This window comes from Dendrobates tinctorius, unplaced genomic scaffold (genome assembly GCF_039654945.1).
Source record: "Dendrobates tinctorius isolate UK_male_01 unplaced genomic scaffold, ASM3965494v1 ptg000063l, whole genome shotgun sequence".
Taxonomy (NCBI): Eukaryota; Metazoa; Chordata; class Amphibia; order Anura; family Dendrobatidae; genus Dendrobates; species Dendrobates tinctorius.
Window position 1 is genome coordinate 20,609,849 of NW_027361731.1, and position 19,789 is coordinate 20,629,637.

Genomic DNA, 19,789 nt, shown 5'->3' on the forward strand with positions numbered 1-19,789 from the left:
TTCCTGATTAACCGTAGATTTGGGCTAGATTTGGGGGGGTCTCCACTTTATTTATTTTGGGTTCATTAACGCCATAGCTCCTCCCGGGACCTAAGTACCTGCCTTCGGGCCCTTGGTACCGTTTCCTCCGTACATTTATCCGTGGCTCGGTGACTATATCAAGCCGAAACGCCACGGTCCACCACATCAACTATGAGCATACATCCGCACCATGTTGCACCTGGACCTGAGCCTCCCGATGCAGCTGCCTACCGAGAACTCTATTCCTCTTACCCTGACCCCCGGCTACATCCTTGGCCCATGCCAGAGGGTTCCTTGTGCGTATGTCCCCATTCGCCTCTGTAGCCACACATGCCCAGTTCTTCCCAGCGTTTAGACGTGCAGTTTTTATTCCTGCGTCTCAGCATGGGGCCCTGGAACTGAGCTGTCCCAAACTTACCAGGGGACATTTCCAGCTTGGGGTTCAGTGGGGTCTCCATGACCTCTCCTGCCACAACCTCTAGAGGGAACGTATCGAATTAACACTCTGTCCTTAGATTGGTCACCCCTACGGCAGGTATCCCCGACTCGGGATCTTCGGGTTCTGAACCCGGAACATTTACCATGGGAAGGTTAACCCTGGTCCTCCCACAGGGACCAGAAAAGTGGCAAGTCTCTTCCCAACACAGTCCTATATGAAATGGTCTTTACCACTCCCACCACAAGTTTAATGCCCCCACATGGTGTGGAAAAATTAACCTCTGCGGTTGGGTACTCCCGGATTTCCCCATGGATACCCATTACCTCCTCTTCAGTCCTGAAGATAGTGGAGCTGGTCAGATTGAGAGTTCTCTTTCTGGGCTCCCTCTGGTGGTTACTGGAGGTAGTGGAGCTGATCTGATTGACAAATGCTTGCTACCTGATAATGAGGATGACGATTGGAGATCTGAGGTTTCAGATTGGGATTTAAGACAGCTGACTCCCTCTATCCCTGCTGGTGATTTTCTTCATGTGCCTTCTGAGGTCTGATGTCTCCTGCTCTGTCCCTGCATGGTTCAGCTAAGTGGTTCATTTGCTATTCAGTTTGCATTTGATCTGGTTTTGTCTGTCTATCTCTGCTTTGTGCGGGTCAGCCAGCTCCAGCTGGGGCTGTACTGCATCACCGTCCATATTTTACTGCCTGTGTCAGTTTGTTTTGTCCCGTTATATTGGTCTCTTTTTGTTTTGCTTTCAGAATATACCAGAGTGCTGATATAGTGGGGGCGAAGTCGTGCGACTTCAGTGTATTTTGTGCATCAGACGTGTTGGACTTTTTGCAGGGTTTTTTGTGTGATTGCAGACAGTGTCTTTCCTGTCTAGTCAGTGTGGGCCCCATCATTTTCTCAGTCCATTTTCCTGCCTGTGTTTGTGTTTTCATCTGGTCTCACCGACAATATATGTTTGGGGGCTATCTATTCCTTTGGGGTCTGCTCTGGGGCAGTTTAGATTTCCTTTTTCTTGCTTTAGGTTTAGTTAGCTCTCTGTGTCATGATCTCAGTGCGGGTTTGACTCGCACACGTGGGGTTAATGCCTGGAACCAGTGCTGATGACTGGCATTTCTGGGGTTAAAGGTTGTGATCCCGGTGCAGGCTTACCTGCACACCTGGGGCTATGATTGTGGCCTCTCCCTGGTTCTGGGGGAGGCTTCTTATAGCCTCAGGACGCTCCCATCCCTGTCAGTTATACTTTCGCCCTTGGCATTGTGTGGTGACCCCTGAGTGTGTTAGTGCTGTGTTCTGGTTGCATGATTCTCTGTGTATGACTCGGTCTGTTCCCTGGATATCGCTTTGGATTCTGCCTGGTACCTTATATGTCTGCAAGCTTTTTTTTCTCTAAGGCCCCGCTCCTCCGGGGATGAGTTCCAGAGGGTGGGGGTCATCATTTCCCTACTTCGGGGGGCTCCGCAAGCATGGGCTTTCTCTCTGTCTTCCTCTGCTCCTGAACCTATGTCAGTGAACGCATTTTTTGAGGCCCTCGGGCACATTTATGATGAACCTGACCGAGTGTGATTGGCAGAGGACATGGTGATAAGTGTCTGTCAGGGGAAACACTCAGCTGAGTGGTTTTGTTCTGAGTTCCGCCGCTGGGCGGCAGAGGTCTCTTGGAGCGACGCCGCACTCCGAGGACTCTTTCGCAGAGGCTTGTCTGAGCGGCTGCAGGATGCCTTGGCGTTACATCCCCCACCTAACTCTCTCGAGGACACCATGACCCAGGCCGTCCGGATGGACCGCAGGCTGCGGGCCAGAGGGGTGATGCAGGTGGATACTCCATTATTCTCCAGTGGAAAAGAGACATCCCCTGAGCCCATGGATGTAGGCGCCCTCTCCCTGAAGGATACGGAGAGGAAACGTCAGAAGGACAAGCAGTTATGCTTTTACTGCGGTAAAAAGGGACATTGGAAAAGAGAGTGCCCGAATTGCCCGTCTTCAAAACCGGTCGGCGGGAAACGACTAGGTCTGGGTAGTCAACGGGGAGGCTGCTCAGACCCTCAGGTACCATTTTCCTCGTTTTCTAAAGTAGTACTGCCTGTGGAACTGTTTGTGGATGGTAGTTCTTTTTCCTCTACAGCCTTCGTGGACTGCGGATCATCTATTAATCTTATTGACTCCCAATTGGTCACACACTGCAAGATAGGGACAGTTAGGCTCAAGGTTCCGATCAAGGTGATGGCCATTGACTCATCTCCCCTCACTAAGGAGGGAATTCGCTTTATGTCTGATGTGTTTTCGCTCAGAGTGAGCGCTACTCATGTGGAAAACATAAGTTGTTTTGTGCTGGACAATCTACCTGCAGGGTTGGTGTTGGGCATGCCCTGGTTACAACACCATAACCCAGTTATTAACTGGAAAACGGGGGAGATTGTACAATGGGGGTTTAATGATTTTGAGTTATGTGATAAATCCGCACTGCTGATTGAACCTGTTAAATCTGTGTCTGTATCATCTGTCGAGCTGGAAGGTATTCCGGAATGCCTGAAGGACTTCGAAGATGTATTCTCCGAAAGCGAGACCGAGACGTTATCGCCACATAGACCCTTTGACTGCGCTATTGAGCTGGTCCCGGGGGCTAAATTACCCAAAGCCCGTCTGTTTAATTTGTCCGGTCCTGAGCGCTTGGCTATGAAGGAGTACATTACTGAAAGTCTGCGCAAAGGACACATACGTCCTTCAGTCTCACCTGTGGCGGCAGGTTTCTTTTTTGTAAAGAAAAAAGATGGCGGGTTACGTCCCTGTCTCGACTTCCGGGAGCTTAATCAAATTACTGTACGGAATACGTACCCCCTTCCGTTGATTCCCGATTTATGTAACCAACTATCAGGGGCAAAGTGGTTTTCTAAACTGGACCTTCGGGGGGCATATAATTTGATAAGGGTCCGAGAGGGGGATGAATGGAAAACCGCGTTCCTCACGACCGAGGGACTATTTGAAAATTTAGTCATGCCGTTTGGTCTTACCAACGCCCCTGCCATATTTCAGAATTTCATCAACGTGGTATTCTCGGATCTCATTGGTCGTTTTGTCGTTATCTACTTAGATGATATTTTAATATATTCCCCCCGACAAGTATTCTCATTTGGAACATGTACGAACTGTGCTCCAAAGGCTTAGAGAAAATCATTTGTATGCCAAATGGGAGAAATGTGTATTCTGTGTACAAGAGTTGTCCTTTTTGGGGTTAATTGTATCCGGTGAGGGTTTTCGCATGGACCCCAAGAAGGTGCAGGCCATTGAGGATTGGGTGCAACCCCGAGATCTTAAGGGTCTTCAGCGCTTCGCCAATTATTACCGCAAATTTATCCGGGGGTTTTCGCAAGTGGTCAAACCTCTCACGGATCTAACATGCAAAGGTGCGGATGTGAGAAATTGGTCCTCGCTCGCAAAAGAGGCCTTTGCAACACTGAAAAAATGTTTTATGTCTGCTCCTGTGTTAGTGCAGCCAGATCCGTCCAAACCATTCGTCGTGGAAGTGGACGCCTCTGAGGTGGGGGTGGGGGCGGTGTTGTCCCAAGGGCCTGCCACTCTAACCAACCTCAGGCCATGTGCTTTCTTTTCCAAGAAGTTCTCTGCTGCGGAAAGAAATTACGACGTAGGCAATAGAGAGCTTGCGGTCAAATTGGCGTTTGAAGAATGGAGGCACTTTTTGGAGGGGGCCAGTCACCCGGTTACGGTGATCACGGATCACAAAAATTTGTCCTACATTGAGTCTGCTAAAAGACTAACGCCCAGACAGGCCCGTTGGTCACTTTTTTTTCCCCGTTTTCAGTGTACGATTACATTTCGTCCAGGGTCTAAGAATGTCAAGGCTGACGCCTTATCACGCAGTTTTCAGCCGGTGTCGCCCCCTGAGCCACCGTCCTCCATTCTTCACCCTGGGGTTGTGATAGCAGAGGTCTCATCTGAATTGGAACGGGAGATTCAGGGGGCCCAGTCGCGGGCCCCAGCGGCCAAGCCGGAGGGGAAGTTGTTTGTCCCAGAGCAACTTCGCCTGAAACTCTTGCAGGAGTTCCATGAATCCAAGCTGAGTGCTCACCCTGGTATTTCAGCCACACGTCTGGCGGTGGCTAGGATCTTTTGGTGGCCTACCCTTGGTTCGGACATAAAAAAATTCATTGCTGGTTGTGGGGTCTGCGCTCGTTCTAAAAGCTCTCATAGCCGGCCGGCAGGGGAGCTGATACCCTTGACAGTGCCCGAAAGGCCATGGACTCACTTATCCATGGATTTTGTTACCAATCTCCCTCCATCTAAGGGTAGTACAGTGGTATGGGTAGTGGTGGACAGGTTTTCTAAGCAGGCTCATTTCGTACCCCTGTCCGCACTACCGTCAGCTGAGACGTTGTCCAGGTTGTTTGTGCAGCATGTGATCCGGTTGCATGGGGTACCCCTGAATGTGGTGTCTGATCGTGGTGTGCAGTTTGTGGCTAAGTTTTGGCGTGCTGTCTGCAAAAAATTAGGTATGTCTCTGTCCTTTTCGTCTGCATACCATCCTGAGAGCAATGGGCAGACGGAGCGCACTAACCAGTCCCTGGAACAGATCCTCAGGTGTCTAACCTCTGCTAGACAGAATGACTGGTGCGATGCACTGCCGTTGGCTGAATTTGCCTTCAATAGTCGGGTGAGTCAATCCACTGGTAGGTCCCTTTTCTTGATTAACTATGGGTTCAGTCCTCATTTTGGTGAGTTTTCTCGTCTGGATTCGGGGTGTCCCGGGGCTGAGGACTCTGTTCAGCGGTTAAAAGATACATGGGCAGAAGTCCAGCAGCGTATATCTAGGTCTCAAGGCAGGTATAAGTTTTTCGCGGACAGGAAACGAACACCTGGTCCCATGTTTCGGGTGGGAGAGAAAGTTTGGCTCTCCACGCGAAACATTAAGTTAAAGATTCCGTCAGCCAAGTTGGGACCCAAATTCATTGGCCCGTACAAGATTGTGGAAAAAAATCAATCCAGTGGCGTATAGGCTGTGCCTTCCACCCTCTTTCAAGATCCCTAACATCTTCCACAAATCTCTACTGAAACCTTTTGAAGCAGTCCGGCGAGACTCAGAGTCTGCCGCTCCTCCTGTTTTGGTCGAAGGGCAGGTGGAGTACGAGGTTGGTCATATCGTAGATTCCAGGTTGGTACGGCGGTCGGTACAGTGCCTGGATCATTGGAAGGGGTATGGACCGGAGGACAGGTCCTGGTTACCGGCCCGGTTGATGCATGCTGATCGCCTGGTGCGGGCTTTCCATGCTAAGTACCCGGGCAAGCCTGGGGTCCAGAGGCCCCCCGTTGAGAGGGGGGTACTGTCATGATCTCAGTGCGGGTTTGACTCGCACACGTGGGGTTAATGCCTGGAACCAGTGCTGATGACTGGCATTTCTGGGGTTAAAGGTTGTGATCCCGATGCAGGCTTACCTGCACACCTGGGGCTATGATTGTGGCCTCTCCCTGGTTCTGGGGGAGGCTTCTTATAGCCTCAGGACGCTCCCATCCCTGTCAGTTATACTTTCGCCCTTGGCATTGTGTGGTGACCCCTGAGTGTGTTAGTGCTGTGTTCTGGTTGCATGATTCTCTGTGTATGACTCGGTCTGTTCCCTGGATATCGCTTTGGATTCTGCCTGGTACCTTATATGTCTGTTTGGTTTTGATCTCTGCTTGGCCCTGATTATCCGCTCTGTCTCCTCCCTGGTACTGTACTGATATCTTGTGTATGACCTTTTTGCTTTGTCTGACCTCCCGTCTGTTTATCCCTCCTGTACCTCGCTGGTCTGTACTGTGCATGACTTCTGCTTTGCCATAATCTGAGTTCTCTGGACCCTGACACTATTAGCTTGAAGCACGCTTTTTCACCTCTGCTGCCCTGCTCCCCAGGTAACTCTTAGCACTGCTTCTGTACTCAGGACACGTGCACTGGCTCTATGAGCAAGTGTAGTGCGGTGTCTCTGACACTCTGGCTGTGCCAAGGCGTCTAGGATCATCGTAGGCACGCTCCTCGGCTACTGCTGGTTGTGTGGATAGGATCAGGGGTCTGCAATCCACTTAGTTACCAACCTCTCTGGTTTTCTGTGGCTTAGCCTGGGCCTGCTATCCTCCTCAGTGACCCATTCATAACAGGGACCTATGGATCAAAGTCACTATGCTCCCCGAGTCCAGGAGAGCGTCCGTTTGGCACCTGTTGAAGAATACTCACCACAACTGCGGTTCGCCACCATCAGTGCCCGTAGTGGTGGTACAGACTGGCTGGGCATACATAGACGCATAGCGAGTATACCCGCAGTCCATGGGTTTAGATGTCAGAGGGCAGTTCACAGTCACATGTCTGGGCCCTTGACACCAACACATAAGAACTGCAGCATGACTAGACCTTGGAGCCACTTTGGGGAAATGGTAATTTTGTCACCCTCACTTTGGGTTACCCCCTCATCGTGGGCTTGGTCCTGGTTAGCCCCAACAGTGTTTTTTTGGTCTTTTCCATGCTTCGGCATAAAGTCTTGAGTGGTTGTATAGCGCTTAATCAATCCTACCAGCTGGTCAAGAGTGCCCAGGTTCCCTTGCTCCACCCAATGCTGCAGGGCAGCTGGCAGAGCCCTCACCAGCCAGTCGACCACCATACCATCTGGGCTGGGGTCAAAGTCTCTGGCTGGAGCCATTCCTCCACCAACTGCAATAAGTCATTCACCTGAGATATGGTGGGACAAAACTCTGCAAAGGAACACTGGTACACCCTCTGATCGCCCCTTACCTTAGGGGTCTCCTCTGTACACCGCTGATAATCCGGTTACTGTCTCTGCAACTGCAGAACTTCTTGCTGCTGCCGCTGTATCTGTAGCTCCTGCTGCTATTGGTCCCTTAGCTGCTGCTGCTGCAGCCGGAACTGCAGAGCCTCTTGCTGCTGCCTCCGGAACTGCAGTGCCTGCTGCTGAGTGAGGAATATCTGTTTCAAAAGCTCCTCCATTTTTTCCCAGCAGCCTTGAGCTGTAGCAATGCTGGCTTGCTCATGGATATGCAGCATGCTTTGGGGTAAGCCTCAGTTCACACTGTCCACATTTTCCAACATATGTAGTGCTGCGGTAGCATGCTGTGCAGTAATGAGGCAGTGACCCAGCAAAGTTCCAACACAAAAGTCGTAGTTACTCACCGGTTAACGGTATTTTTCGGAGTCCATGACAGCACCACCAGAGAGAGGGGATCCGCCCTCCACGAACAGGAAATCCTACAGATACATAAGGGTGGCACCTCTCCCACGCATCAGTTGGTTTACAGAGCACAAGAGGACCGCAATGGTTAATAGCATAATTTATATACAATACTATACACGACTATCAATTACCCGTGTACATATAAGAGGAAAAAGTGCACACCCAAATTAAACTAAAGGGAGGGAATGTACGGGTGCTGTCATGGACTCCGAAAAATACCATTAAACGGTGAGTAACTACGACTTTATTCGGTCGTCCTTGACAGCACCACCTGAGAGAATTACAGAGAGTAATAATTTAGGGAGGGACTACAGCCTGCAGAACCCTGACACCAAAGGAGAGGTCTGAGGAAGCACCCAGGTCTAGTCTATAATGGTTATAAAAGGTGCTTGGAGAGGACCAAGTAGCTGCCTTACATATTTGGTCGATTGAGACCTCCGATCTCTTGGCCCACGAGGTTGCCATGGCCCTGGTGGAATGCGCCCTCAGCTTGCGAGGGGCCGGTTTGCCCTTTGAGGTGTATGCTAAAGAAATGGCCTCCCTAATCCACCTCGCTAGCGAACTTTTTGAAGCCCTAAGGCCCTTCCTAGTGCCCTGATAGGAAATAAATAAGGCATTATCTTTTTTCCAGGGGTCGGTAACTGTCAGGTACTCTAGGAGACATCTCCTAACGTCTAGCGTGTGTAATTTCCTTTCTTTATCGTTCGTGGGATTAGCGCATTCCCTGTTTTTTGCCTTGTCAGTACATTTTTTCCCCTATAGGAGGAAAAACATAAGGGGGACACTGCGTCAGGGCACATTCTTGAAGATCTCTTACGCCTTCTGCTCAGGGTAGGTACCGGATCACGGGGGGGGCGAGCTGGATCCTTCGGCCTGGAGGAACTTCTGTGGCCGCATTGTCCAGTTAGTTTCTTCTTTTGCTGGGAGCTGGTTTGGGACCTCTCTGAGGTACGTTCCTGCTCTTTGTCCAGCTGTGCCTCTGAGCTTGAAGCCACTCAGCAGTGCATCTGTGCACTTTTTCTCCCCCCGGAAATCTGGGTTCGCAGGTGACGTGGCCAGGGGCTAATTTTCTCCCCCCCCATTTTTCCCTGATGTCCCCCCCGCATTCCGTGCCCCCTCCCCGCGTTGACCAGCCCCACCGGGCGCGCCGACACGCAAGCCGTCAACGCCACCGGCTCCGCCGCACCACTTCCGGTCCGGCGTGCGCGAGGACGCGCACGCCACCGGCCCCGCCCCCCGCTGCGCCACATCCGGTCGGGGCGTGCGCAAGGACCACCGGCCCCGCCTCTCACCCACGCTACCCCCGGCTCGGCGCGCACGAGGATGAGCCGGCCACCAGCGCCCCGGCGGCGCCGACACATAGTGCTCCCCGGGCACCACCGAGCGCAGCCGCACAACCCCGACCGCGATCCTAGGCGAGGGGAGCTGCACCAGCTGGGGTAAGGACCGGGATCCGGGGGGAGAAAGCCCTATTTACCCGCCGGCCCAGGAGACGGGCATCCACCGGACCCCACTCGCACCTGCCCCGCACACTGCCGTGAAACCCTGCGTGGGTCACCGTGGCGCTTCCAGGGAGCTCCGCACTGCCCGAGGTAAGAGACCCCCCCGCTGAGTCGGACAGCCGGCCTGGGGATTCCTTCGTCCATGATAGCATGATCTGTAGGGAATCCTGTCCTCCAGGAACAGGAAACCAACTGATGCGTGGGAGAGGTGCCACCCTTATGTATCTGTAGGATTTCCTGTTCCTGGAGGGTGGATCCCCTCTCTCAGGTGGTGCTGTCATGGACGACTGAATAAAGTCTCTTTAATGCATTACATGTCCAATTCACACAAGTGCATATCATTAATGTCCACTTCACAGCACTTCATAGTACCCAGTATCCTCCGGATCACAGCTGGAAACCATACCCTCCAGTATGCAGTCGTTAAACACGCTAATCCATCTCCTTTTGGCACAGGACAGTCCACCTCTGGTTCACCGCCGGGCACAAGACAGTCCACCTCCGAGACCAGTTACTGTGGACAACTGCACCGCTGTGTAGGCTGCGAGTGCCAGACTATTCAGCTACCTTGGCCATTTGGCTGTGCTGGCCTGTACTGCCACACTCAGGTGGAGCTCTGCAAAGCTGACTGTTCTGCACACTAACAAGTACCAACTGACTCTGGCCCTGATAGACCCAAACCCTATACTGCAGGGTAGACACTCATATTTAAGTCACATGCTGCCCATTACCTTGTGATCTTCCTTGAGATGGTTCTATTCCTTCATTGGTGTCCAGCTGTGTTTACTTAAACTGATAGGACTTGATTTGTAAAGGCACACACCTGTCTATATAAGACCTCACAGCTCACAGTGCATGTAAGACCAAATGAGAATCATGAGGTCAAAGGAACTGGCCAAGGAGCCCAGAGATAGATTGGTGCAAGGCACAGATCTGGCCAAGGTTACAAAAAATGTCTGCAGTACTCAAGGTTCCTAAGAGCACAGTCGCCTCCATAATGCTTAAATGGAAGGAGTTTAGGACCACCAGAAGTCTTCCTAGATCTGGCCGTCCAGCAAAACAGAGAAATCGTGGGAGACGAGCCTTGGTGAGAGAGGTAAAGAACTTCAAGATGACGGTGGCTAAGCTCCACAGATGCAGTAGGGAGATGGGAGAAAGGTCCACAAAGTCAACCATCACTGCAGACCTTCACCAGTCGGGCCTTTATGGCAGAGTGGCCCGACGGAAGCCTATCCTCAGTGAAAGACATATGAAAACCCGCATAGAGTTTGCTAAAAAAAAAAATCCACACGTGAAGGACTCCCAGGCTATGAAAACTAAGATTCTCTGGTCTGATGAGACGAAGATAGAACATTTTGGTGATAATTCTAAGCGGTATGTGTGGAGAAAACCAGGCACTGCTCATCACCTACCCAATACAATCCCAACAATGAAACATGGTGGTGGCAGCATCATGCTATGGGCGTGTTTTTCAGTTGCAGGGACAGGATTACTGGTTGCAATTGAAGGAAACATGAATGCGGCCAAGTACAGAGATATTCTGGATGGAAACCTCTTCCAGAGTGCTTTGGATCTCAGACTTGGCCGAAGGTTCACCTTCCAACAAGACAATGACCCTAAGCACACAGCTATAATAACAAAGGAGAGGCTTCAGAACAACTCTGTGACCATTCTTGACTGGCCCAGCCAGAGCCCTGACCTAAACCTAATTGAGCATCTCTGGAGAGGCCTTAAAATGGCTGTCAACCACCGTTCATCATCCAACCTGACGGAACTGGAGAGGATCTGCAAGGAAGAATAGCAGAGGATCCCCAAATCCAGGTATGAAAAACTTGCTGCATCATTCCCAAGAAGACTCATGGCTGTACTAGCTCAAAAGGGTGCTTCTACTCAATACTGAGCAAGGGTTTGAATACTTATGACCATGTGATTTCAGTTTTTCTTTTTTAATAAATTTGCTAAAATTTCTACATTTCTGGTTTTTTAAAGTCAAGATGAGGTGCACAGTGTACATTACTGAAAAAAAAATAAACCTTTTTGAATTTACCAAAATATTGTAAAATTAGTCTCACACTTCCACTGACTCACAGGGACAAGAGCAGCTGTGACTTCAGAGCATCCAAGGCCGACTGCCCCACCTGTGGAATGCACAGGAGGACGTAGCAACAAGCTTAGGAAGCTGACAGTCCATTGAAACACAAGGCCAGGTGACCGGAGGGTCAGATCCTAGCTTCTCTGAACATCTCAGTGGAGCCAGGTAACAGGTGGGTGCCAAACCTGGCTTTCCCAAACTTATACATGGGGCTCTGGTGATCAGTGGGTCCAAATACTGGCTACCCCAAACTTGTCAATGGCACAGTGATGGTCAAACAGATCGTTATTCTTTCAGCTGGGGCCATGGTCCCCTAAAACTGGCATCCTGTAAAATGTCAAATCTGTTTCCCTCATGATGGAGCCATGATCTTGCAGCTATCCTGTAGAGTGTTCCTGGCTGTGGTTTTGTAAAGAGTCTCTGGTTTTTTAGATCTCTTCGCTATCTGGATGTATATTGTTAGAGGCATATTCCACTTTTATAGCTCACAACTGTTGTCACTCAAGCCAGCATCCAGAGGTCAAGAGTAAGATGTGATGAGGTTACCTCACATTGTTGACTACTTAATTTGCATAGTTTTTAATCCTCTTTTGCAAGTCAACAAGCCACAGGACCCACACAATGGTCATTCAACAGATTACGTAAAAATCCAGTGTTCAATTACCCTATATCATTGTATTCTAAAGATAGACAATAAGTTGTAGGAACTGATATAAGAGGCAAACATTAGCTATTCAAAATAAAAATCAACGTTTTAAGACTAATATGACAACAGTGTATGGTTCTTAACCAACTGAAGAACAAACGCATACATTCAAAACTCAACATATAGATAACAGTCTATTCCCCCTGGCATACTGTTCACCCAGTCCCAGTTCTGGCACTGCACCAGGTTTTGACGCTGCCCCCCCAGTTCTGGTCCCTCACCTGCTCCTGACGCTGCCCCTGTACCTTGGCGAGGTCTGTCAGGATCCTCGTTTTTTCTGTCCCTCGGCGTCCTGCTGTTGCTTCTCTCTCCCCCATTTCCTGGCACGCTGCCAGTAGGCCTCCAGGGAATGCTTAGGACGTGCGCTTGCTTCTCTCTGGGGACAGCGTGCATTATTTGAAAATATCAATTAACCAATGGCAGCGCACTGATTACTATTTCTGGCCACTCCGCCATAGGGGGAGTGCCGGAGCAACGTGTATCTACTCTTGCTAAGTCCGATCGTTTCTTTCTGCCTGCGCTGTTATAGCATTCCGTTTGGCACTCTGCTTATACTGTTTGTTTCCGCAGAATATCAGTGACCTGTTATTCGGCTATCCTAGACAACATCTGCGATTAAAAATACAAATATCGCAGGTGGAATATATTTAGTTATCCCACCACTGCCACCAATTGGTCATGAACCGCAGAGATTTATGTATATCCCACTTACCAGTTCCGGTTTGGAACTTGCAGCTCTCCGGTGCCCCCCTTACCCCTCAGGTCAGTCAGGGAACTGCACCTAGGATAATTAGCTGCCAGACGGGCTGCCTGGATGTGTGCTGGCTATTAGGCACGCTGCAGCGAGAGAATTATAACTACTCCTAGCCGCAGCCAGGCAACACGCTTCTAAAACCCGCTCCGTCACTGCCAGCTTTGCCTAACAAGCCCAGAACACACTTCGCTGCCACCAGCTGAGATTTCTTAATTAATAACAGGTATGGAGCTAACTCAACTTAGTAGTGCAATTCACTTCAGAGGACGTGACAGTACGTTATAGAGCAAGGAGAAACAAAGCTAGTAATTTTATATATTTTACTCCAAAAAGGTAGGCAGTGTTTACAAAAGGTATAAAAAGATATTACAATATGAGAATAGAAATATGTACAGATGATTACAAAATAACAGGGATTAAAAGGAGAAAACACTTACATTTGCTTAAGTCATTTCAGGCAGACCATGTGGTCAGGGGATGGGCGATGCATAGAGGCTCTGTGATGCACTGTGATGTATCAGGTTTTCAGGGCAAAGACCACTGCATTATGAGCTTACACTATATTATACCCCCTGGTCATGACATCACTGAAGGGGCTAAGTCATGACAGCCCTCCTCTTTTCTCAGAGGGTTGAACACTGGCTAAAACCTTATTGATTCTATAACTCAGGCGGAAAACCTGGCAGAACAAAGGCAGACCCATCACCAATCCTGTTTTGGAATTAGCTTCTATTAAATCTAAACATGGAGTGGTTATTCGACTCTGTTCAGGAGAAGTCCATTTCTCGGATTCTGCTGGTGCCAGACCTTAGTAGAAGGCGCTGGCGTGTAGCTTGAACATTGCAGGTTCTAAATATGTAATTTTTATATCTCTGTCACTGAATGGGACCGAGTTATTCCATCTTTAATAATCACCACACACACAAAGGAAAGTGCGTTTCAAAGGACTGGTTTCTGCTAATTAACACTTTTCTGAGGGAGGGGTTTTGTATTACACAGCAGGCAGAGGGAGACAGAGCTTGCAGCTGTGACAGGGGGGGGTCAGAAACCCACAGCTTGTGTCTGCACAGCTATGGAACTTTTCTACAAGGGTACTTTGATTATGAGCATTTTCATAGTATCATTACAACATCTGTACCTAAACACTCAAGTGCCATCCCGTTCCGCCACTCGCCATCCGAACTCATGGACAACGCTCAAGTTGCTGTAGCCAGCTTCCTTCCATCTAGCAGGAACCTGACTGTCCTCGTCAGAGCCAGCTTCTCATATACCCGGTGTCCGCCGGTCAGCTCCACCATATCTGTAATATCTGTTGACCCGTTTGTCCTGCTGGGACAGCTGCCACTTGTCCGGGGTATATCTGGAGGTAGTACCAGGCATTCCACTCTGGTCCTGTTCGAGGGATCTTACTACAGATACCCGGGGCTCACTAGTTACGCCCCCTTCGGAGCCCCCCGGACCGAGGTCCCACTCAAAAAATAAAAAACGAATGTGAACTTCATCACCTGTGCCTCTGCTTCCATTCGTTACACTTCCAGAAAATAGACGTGTGGATAATGAAGGTAAAATGCTGTGTCGTCACACCAGAATTATACATTTTGTTAGGTTTGGCTGCTGTCACACACTGAGAGACGCTTTTTATTGCAAAAACTGCATCGCCATAATTTGAGAGATATAATTTTTCCATAGTTGTGCTGGCAGAGTCATGTGAGGGCTTGTTTTTTGCAGGCCGAGTTGACATTAAGGCTGAGTTTACACGTGGCGTTTTTTTCCGCGTTTCCGCGGTGGTTTTAACCGCGCGATTTTGCCGCGAAAAATAAGCATCCCATGCATTCCTATGGGATTCCGCAATGCTGTGCTAGTGCTGCGGTTTTTACCGCGGCGGAATCGCTTCGCGGTAAAAGCTGCAGTATGCTCATTAATTTTGCGGTATCACGGCGATCCCGCACCCATAGGAATGTATTGTTCCGCTTACTTCCCGCATGTGGCTGTGCACAACATGCGGAAAGTAAGCAGAACAATTGCGGATGGTACCCACGGTCCGGAGGAGAGGAGACTGTCCTCCGGGCTTTGGGTACCATATCCCTGTAAAAAATAGAATTTAAAATAAAAAAATATTGTTATTCTCACCTTCCGGCGTCCCGCGCAGCCTTCCCGCCTCTCTCCACGCTCTCGTTCCCAGTAATCCTTTGCGAAAATGCCCATGATGGCGTCCGTTCTCGCGGTCATTCGCGCAACGTCATCGCGAATTATCGCGAGACGTCGCGATCTCGCGAGAACGGACGCCATCGCGGGCATTTTCGCAAAGGATTACTGGGAACGGCTGCGCGGGACGTCGGAAGGTAAGAATAACACCATTTTTTTTTTTTTTTACATTCTATCTTTTACTATTGATGCTGCATAGGCGGCCACAGTAGTAAAAATTTGGTCACACTTGTCAAACACTGTGTTTGACGAGTGTGACCAACCTGTCAATCAGTTCTCCAAGCGATGCTACAGATCGCTTGGAAAACGCTAGCATTCTGCAAGCTAATTACGCTTGCAAAATGCTAGTTTTTCCGCGGAAAAATCGTGGGAATTTAAAATGCGATTTTCCCTCGGAATGGAATTCCAGAATTCTCGCGGTAATTTCCACGAGAGTTCCATTACGTGTGCACATAGCCTTACTGGTATAATTTTCGGACACATTACATTTTTTGATCACTTTCTATTTCGATTTTTGGGAGGCACAATGAAAAAAAGTTACTCCTATTTTTTTTTTTATGCTGTTCTGCAAGTAGTAAAACGGATAAGGCAGTTTTATTCTTCGGATCAGTACTATTACAGCGATACCTCATTTATATTTTTTTATGTTTTAGTGCTTTTACACAATTAAAACTATACTGCTCAAAAAAATAAAGGGAACCCTTAAACAACAAAAATTAACTCCAAGTCAGTCACACTTCTGTGAAATCAACACTGATCGTGATTCAATTTCTCCTGCTGTTGTGCAAATGGCATAAACAACAGTTAGATATGATAGGATGGTCACTAACATCCATGTGTCTGCTCAGTAAGAGTGTCCAGGGTTCCCTTTATTTTTTTTGAGCAGTGAATTTTATTCAAAAAATGAATCGCTTTATTATGAGAGCTATAGCTTTTTTATTTTTCTGCTGATCGACCCGTATGACGTTTTGTTTTTGATGTAGGTTGCTTTTTTTTCCACCGCATAGTTTTCCACTTTTTGTTCATCAACGTGATGATAAAACATACTTTTTTGCCTTGTTAATTTTGTTTGTTTTTACGTTGTTCACTGAAGGGGACAGTTTTATAGGTCTGGTCGTTCCAGAAGGGGCGATTTCAAATTTGTGTACTGTTTATTTTATTTTAAAACATAAATAAATGTATTTATTGGAATAATATTTTTTTCTTTTTTTGTTCTTTATTTTGCGATTTAAAAAAATATTTTTACAATTTAACTTTTTTTTTTTTTTAAACTCTTTTACATTGTTCCTGGATGGGACATCAACTGTATAATGACAGATCACTGATCGAGCTGATCACAGCGCCATATCTATATGATGGTTTGAGGTAACACAGCTGCTGCGGCGTCTCATATATACACAGCGCAAGTCGGGAATTAGTTAAACAATTCGATCTATGACTGGATGGATGAGCCAAGTTGTGCCCTTTCAAATACTTGTCTCTTCCTACACAGACAATAGCAAATGATCTGTACTAGAAGGAATATTTCCTATCTCCCTCTCTAAGATGAGAATCCAGGAGCTAATGTGTCAGGATTGACACCTTTGTGCTTACAATACTGGTATATCCAGTTTCACCCTTTTGTCAACTAAATGTAACTCTACTGCCTGATTGATTTCCCTTGTTATTTATTTCCTTCACACTCTACATGAGTTTTTTAGATGATGAAGATATGATTCCCAGGAATAACATTTCCCACATTCTGATCATAAAAAATGGTTTCTACCCTGTATGAGTTCTCTGATGTGCAACAAGCTTTGATCTCAAACTGTAACTTTTCCCACATTCTGCACATGAATACGGCTTCTCCCCCGTGTGAATTTGCTGATGCATAAGCAAATGTGATTTCTGGTTGAAACATTTCCCACATTCTGGACATGAATACGGCTTCTCTCCTGTGTGAATTCGTTGATGTCTAAGAAGATCTGGTTTCTGGAAAAAACACTTCCCACATTCTGGACATGGATATGGCTTCTCTCCTGTGTGAATTTGCTGATGCCTAAGGAAATGTGCTTTCTGTTTGAAACATTTCCCACATTCTGGACATGAATACGGCTTCTCTCCTGTGTGAATTCGTTGATGTCTAAGAAGATCTGGTTTCTGGATAAAACACTTCCCACATTCTGGACATGAATATGGCTTCTCTCCTGTGTGAATTCTTTGATGTTTAAGAAGATCTGGTTTCTGGAAAAAACACTTCTCACATTCTGGACATGGATATGGCTTCTCTCCTGTGTGAATTTGCTGATGCCTAAGGAAATGTGCTTTCTGTTTGAAACATTTCCCACATTCTGGACATGAAAATGGCTTCTCTCCTGTGTGAATTCGTTGATGTCTAAGAAGATCTGGTTTCTGGATAAAACACTTCCCACATTCTGGACATGAATATGGCTTCTCTCCTGTGTGAATTCGTTGATGTTTAAGAAGATCTGGTTTCTGGATAAAACATTTCGAACATTCTGGACATGAATATGGCATCTCCCCTGTGTGACTTCTGTAATGTGTAACCAAATTTGACTTACGGTTAAAACATTTCCCACATTGTGAACATGAAAATGGCTTTTCTCCTGTGTGAATTCTCTCATGTCTAAGCAATTCAGATTTATGTTTAAAATATTTCCCACATTCTGAACAGGTAAATGGTTTCTTCTCTGTGGGAATTATTTGATGCTCAACATCGCTTTTGCGGCTTTCATTTTGCTTAACAGTCTGTGATGAATCCAAATAGGTGACTGATTGAAAAGGCTCCGATGAATGATTTTTGCTCTGAAGGGCTGGAGGTATAGCTGGAATAATGGCATGCTTTTCATAGGTATCTGGCTTGACACCACAGTCACCTGCCAAGAATAAAACTGATTTTATTATTTTTCTTTATCAATGCCTTATATTTTATATAATTTCTATATACATAATTCTATACAACTCAAAGTATAATGAAACTATGACCTAAGACAGTGGTGAGCCACCTGTTCACAAATCCCATGGTACTGAACCTCTAAAGTATAATCGACAAACATAATACACAAACACAGAAAAGTTTGAAGCAATAAAGGGAGGACTAAAAATAAGCTTTATTATTACATTACTATCTATAGCAACAGATAAAATTATACACTATAAAAACATGTAAGAGTCTTAAAGGGGTATTCCCATCTCTGATCAACTATCCCAATATGTAGTGGGTGTAACAATATTAGGAAACATGTACTATAGTTCTTCTGACTCGCTATGTTGCTCACCCTATGTGCAGAGCGTTGCATTAGCTTAGATATCCATGGTTACTACCACTCATATAGTGACTGTCAGTTGCTAGTGGTCATAACCATGGATACCTAAGCTACTGCAATGCCCTGGACATGGGGTAAGTGAAATAGAGAATCAGGAAAACTATACCACATTTCTAATTTCAAAAATGAAAAAAACAGCAATATCCCTCACCTGTCCAAAGTTGAAAGAATCCAAAGTGTCCCACGCTGTATTCCATCTGTGCGACATTTGCTCATCAGCATAAGCGGCAACCACTCACGTTGAAAAGCGGGGTAGAATGACTCATTGCACCATTTTTCAAGGTGAAGTGCGATGATCTCACTGAGGTCAGCACCGTTCTTGGGCCCGCTCTCGCTGCAGGGACTCATTTTCCCCTACTCTTCAGCAGGAGCAGTTGCCTTATAACCCTCCAAACTAAATCGCCCCCAAAAACACTACAAATATTGGCTGGTGACTAGCTCATCCAACCTTGGTCCAACCACCTTGAAGAATTGGGGGTGGATAATCATCATAAATTATCCCCTGTACTTTGGGTCATTCCCACCACATTGTAGACTGTAAGCTCTTACGGGCAGGGTCGTCAATATCTTTGCATATATTATTGTATTAGCGTTAACTTTGTTATGACTGTTGTATATGAACTGTAGAATTGTAAAGCGTGGCGGAATCTGTTGGCACTATATAAAGAATATTATTATGAGCAAATGTCACACAGATGGATTACGGCGTTGATAACTCGATTCTTTCAACTTTGGACAGGTGTGAGATATTGTTGTCTTGTTTTTGTTTGCTTACAGGGGACAATGGCTTCTGGGTATTAGTTATTAAGAGCTTGTACACGTAACAGTGAAAAAAAGTTCTGATTTCGGTCCAGAACAGTAGGACTATGGTCATGAACATGCCATGCAATTTTCATGTAAGTACAATCCTATTTTTCACACCTAGCATCTGACTAACATCCAAATGCAAGTAATTGTTAAAATTGTATTGCAATGGAATAGCATGAACTTTGACAGAAAATTACTCTGTCAATTACACATATTTTCCAAGGAAATATACTTCAATACACACACATATGAAAACCTCAAAAAGAGGAAAAAAATCCTCCAAAAAAATTCAGATACAAACCAGACAGGCCTATATGCATCTGCACTAATACAGGGTGCAACGGAACCAAGTAAAATGGCAGCTGCACAGGTGCATAAATACCAAATGAAACAGCCAGCCTACAATCAGGGATTGGCCGTGTGGCACACCAGTGCAGAAGAAATAATCCGCATGTGGCAGTGTTCACACAGGGAATGCAGGGCTTCTGGTTCACAACCTCTTAGTAACACCATATAGGGGGGCTGCCCAGTGCCAACTAGAATGCATCCCGTGAGAACAGAGGCCACAAGTTTGCAGAACCATTTGGGCCCAACTGCACCCTGAAAGAAAAAAAAAAGTGCACAAAAAACATATCAATATATGTAAGGTATTGGTTGATATTAAGGCCTTAATACGTGTCATGATCCAGATTGGATCTGGCAGT

At 47.1% G+C, this 19,789-nt stretch overlaps 2 protein-coding genes across 2 annotated transcripts in view; both read right to left on the reverse strand.

Annotated features, from left to right (window-relative positions):
- LOC141094200 (uncharacterized) overlaps positions 1–19,789 on the reverse strand; it is a 144,327-nt gene that overhangs the window by 97,132 nt on the left and 27,406 nt on the right. The window lies entirely within an intron of this gene.
- Positions 13,054–19,789, reverse strand: part of LOC141094290 (uncharacterized) — a 34,421-nt gene continuing 27,685 nt past the window's right edge. Inside the window, exon 7 of the mRNA XM_073580127.1 lies at positions 13,054–17,828. Coding sequence (XP_073436228.1) covers positions 16,714–17,828 — 1,115 coding nt within the window. The 3' untranslated portion in view covers positions 13,054–16,713. The remainder of the gene's footprint in view (positions 17,829–19,789) is intronic.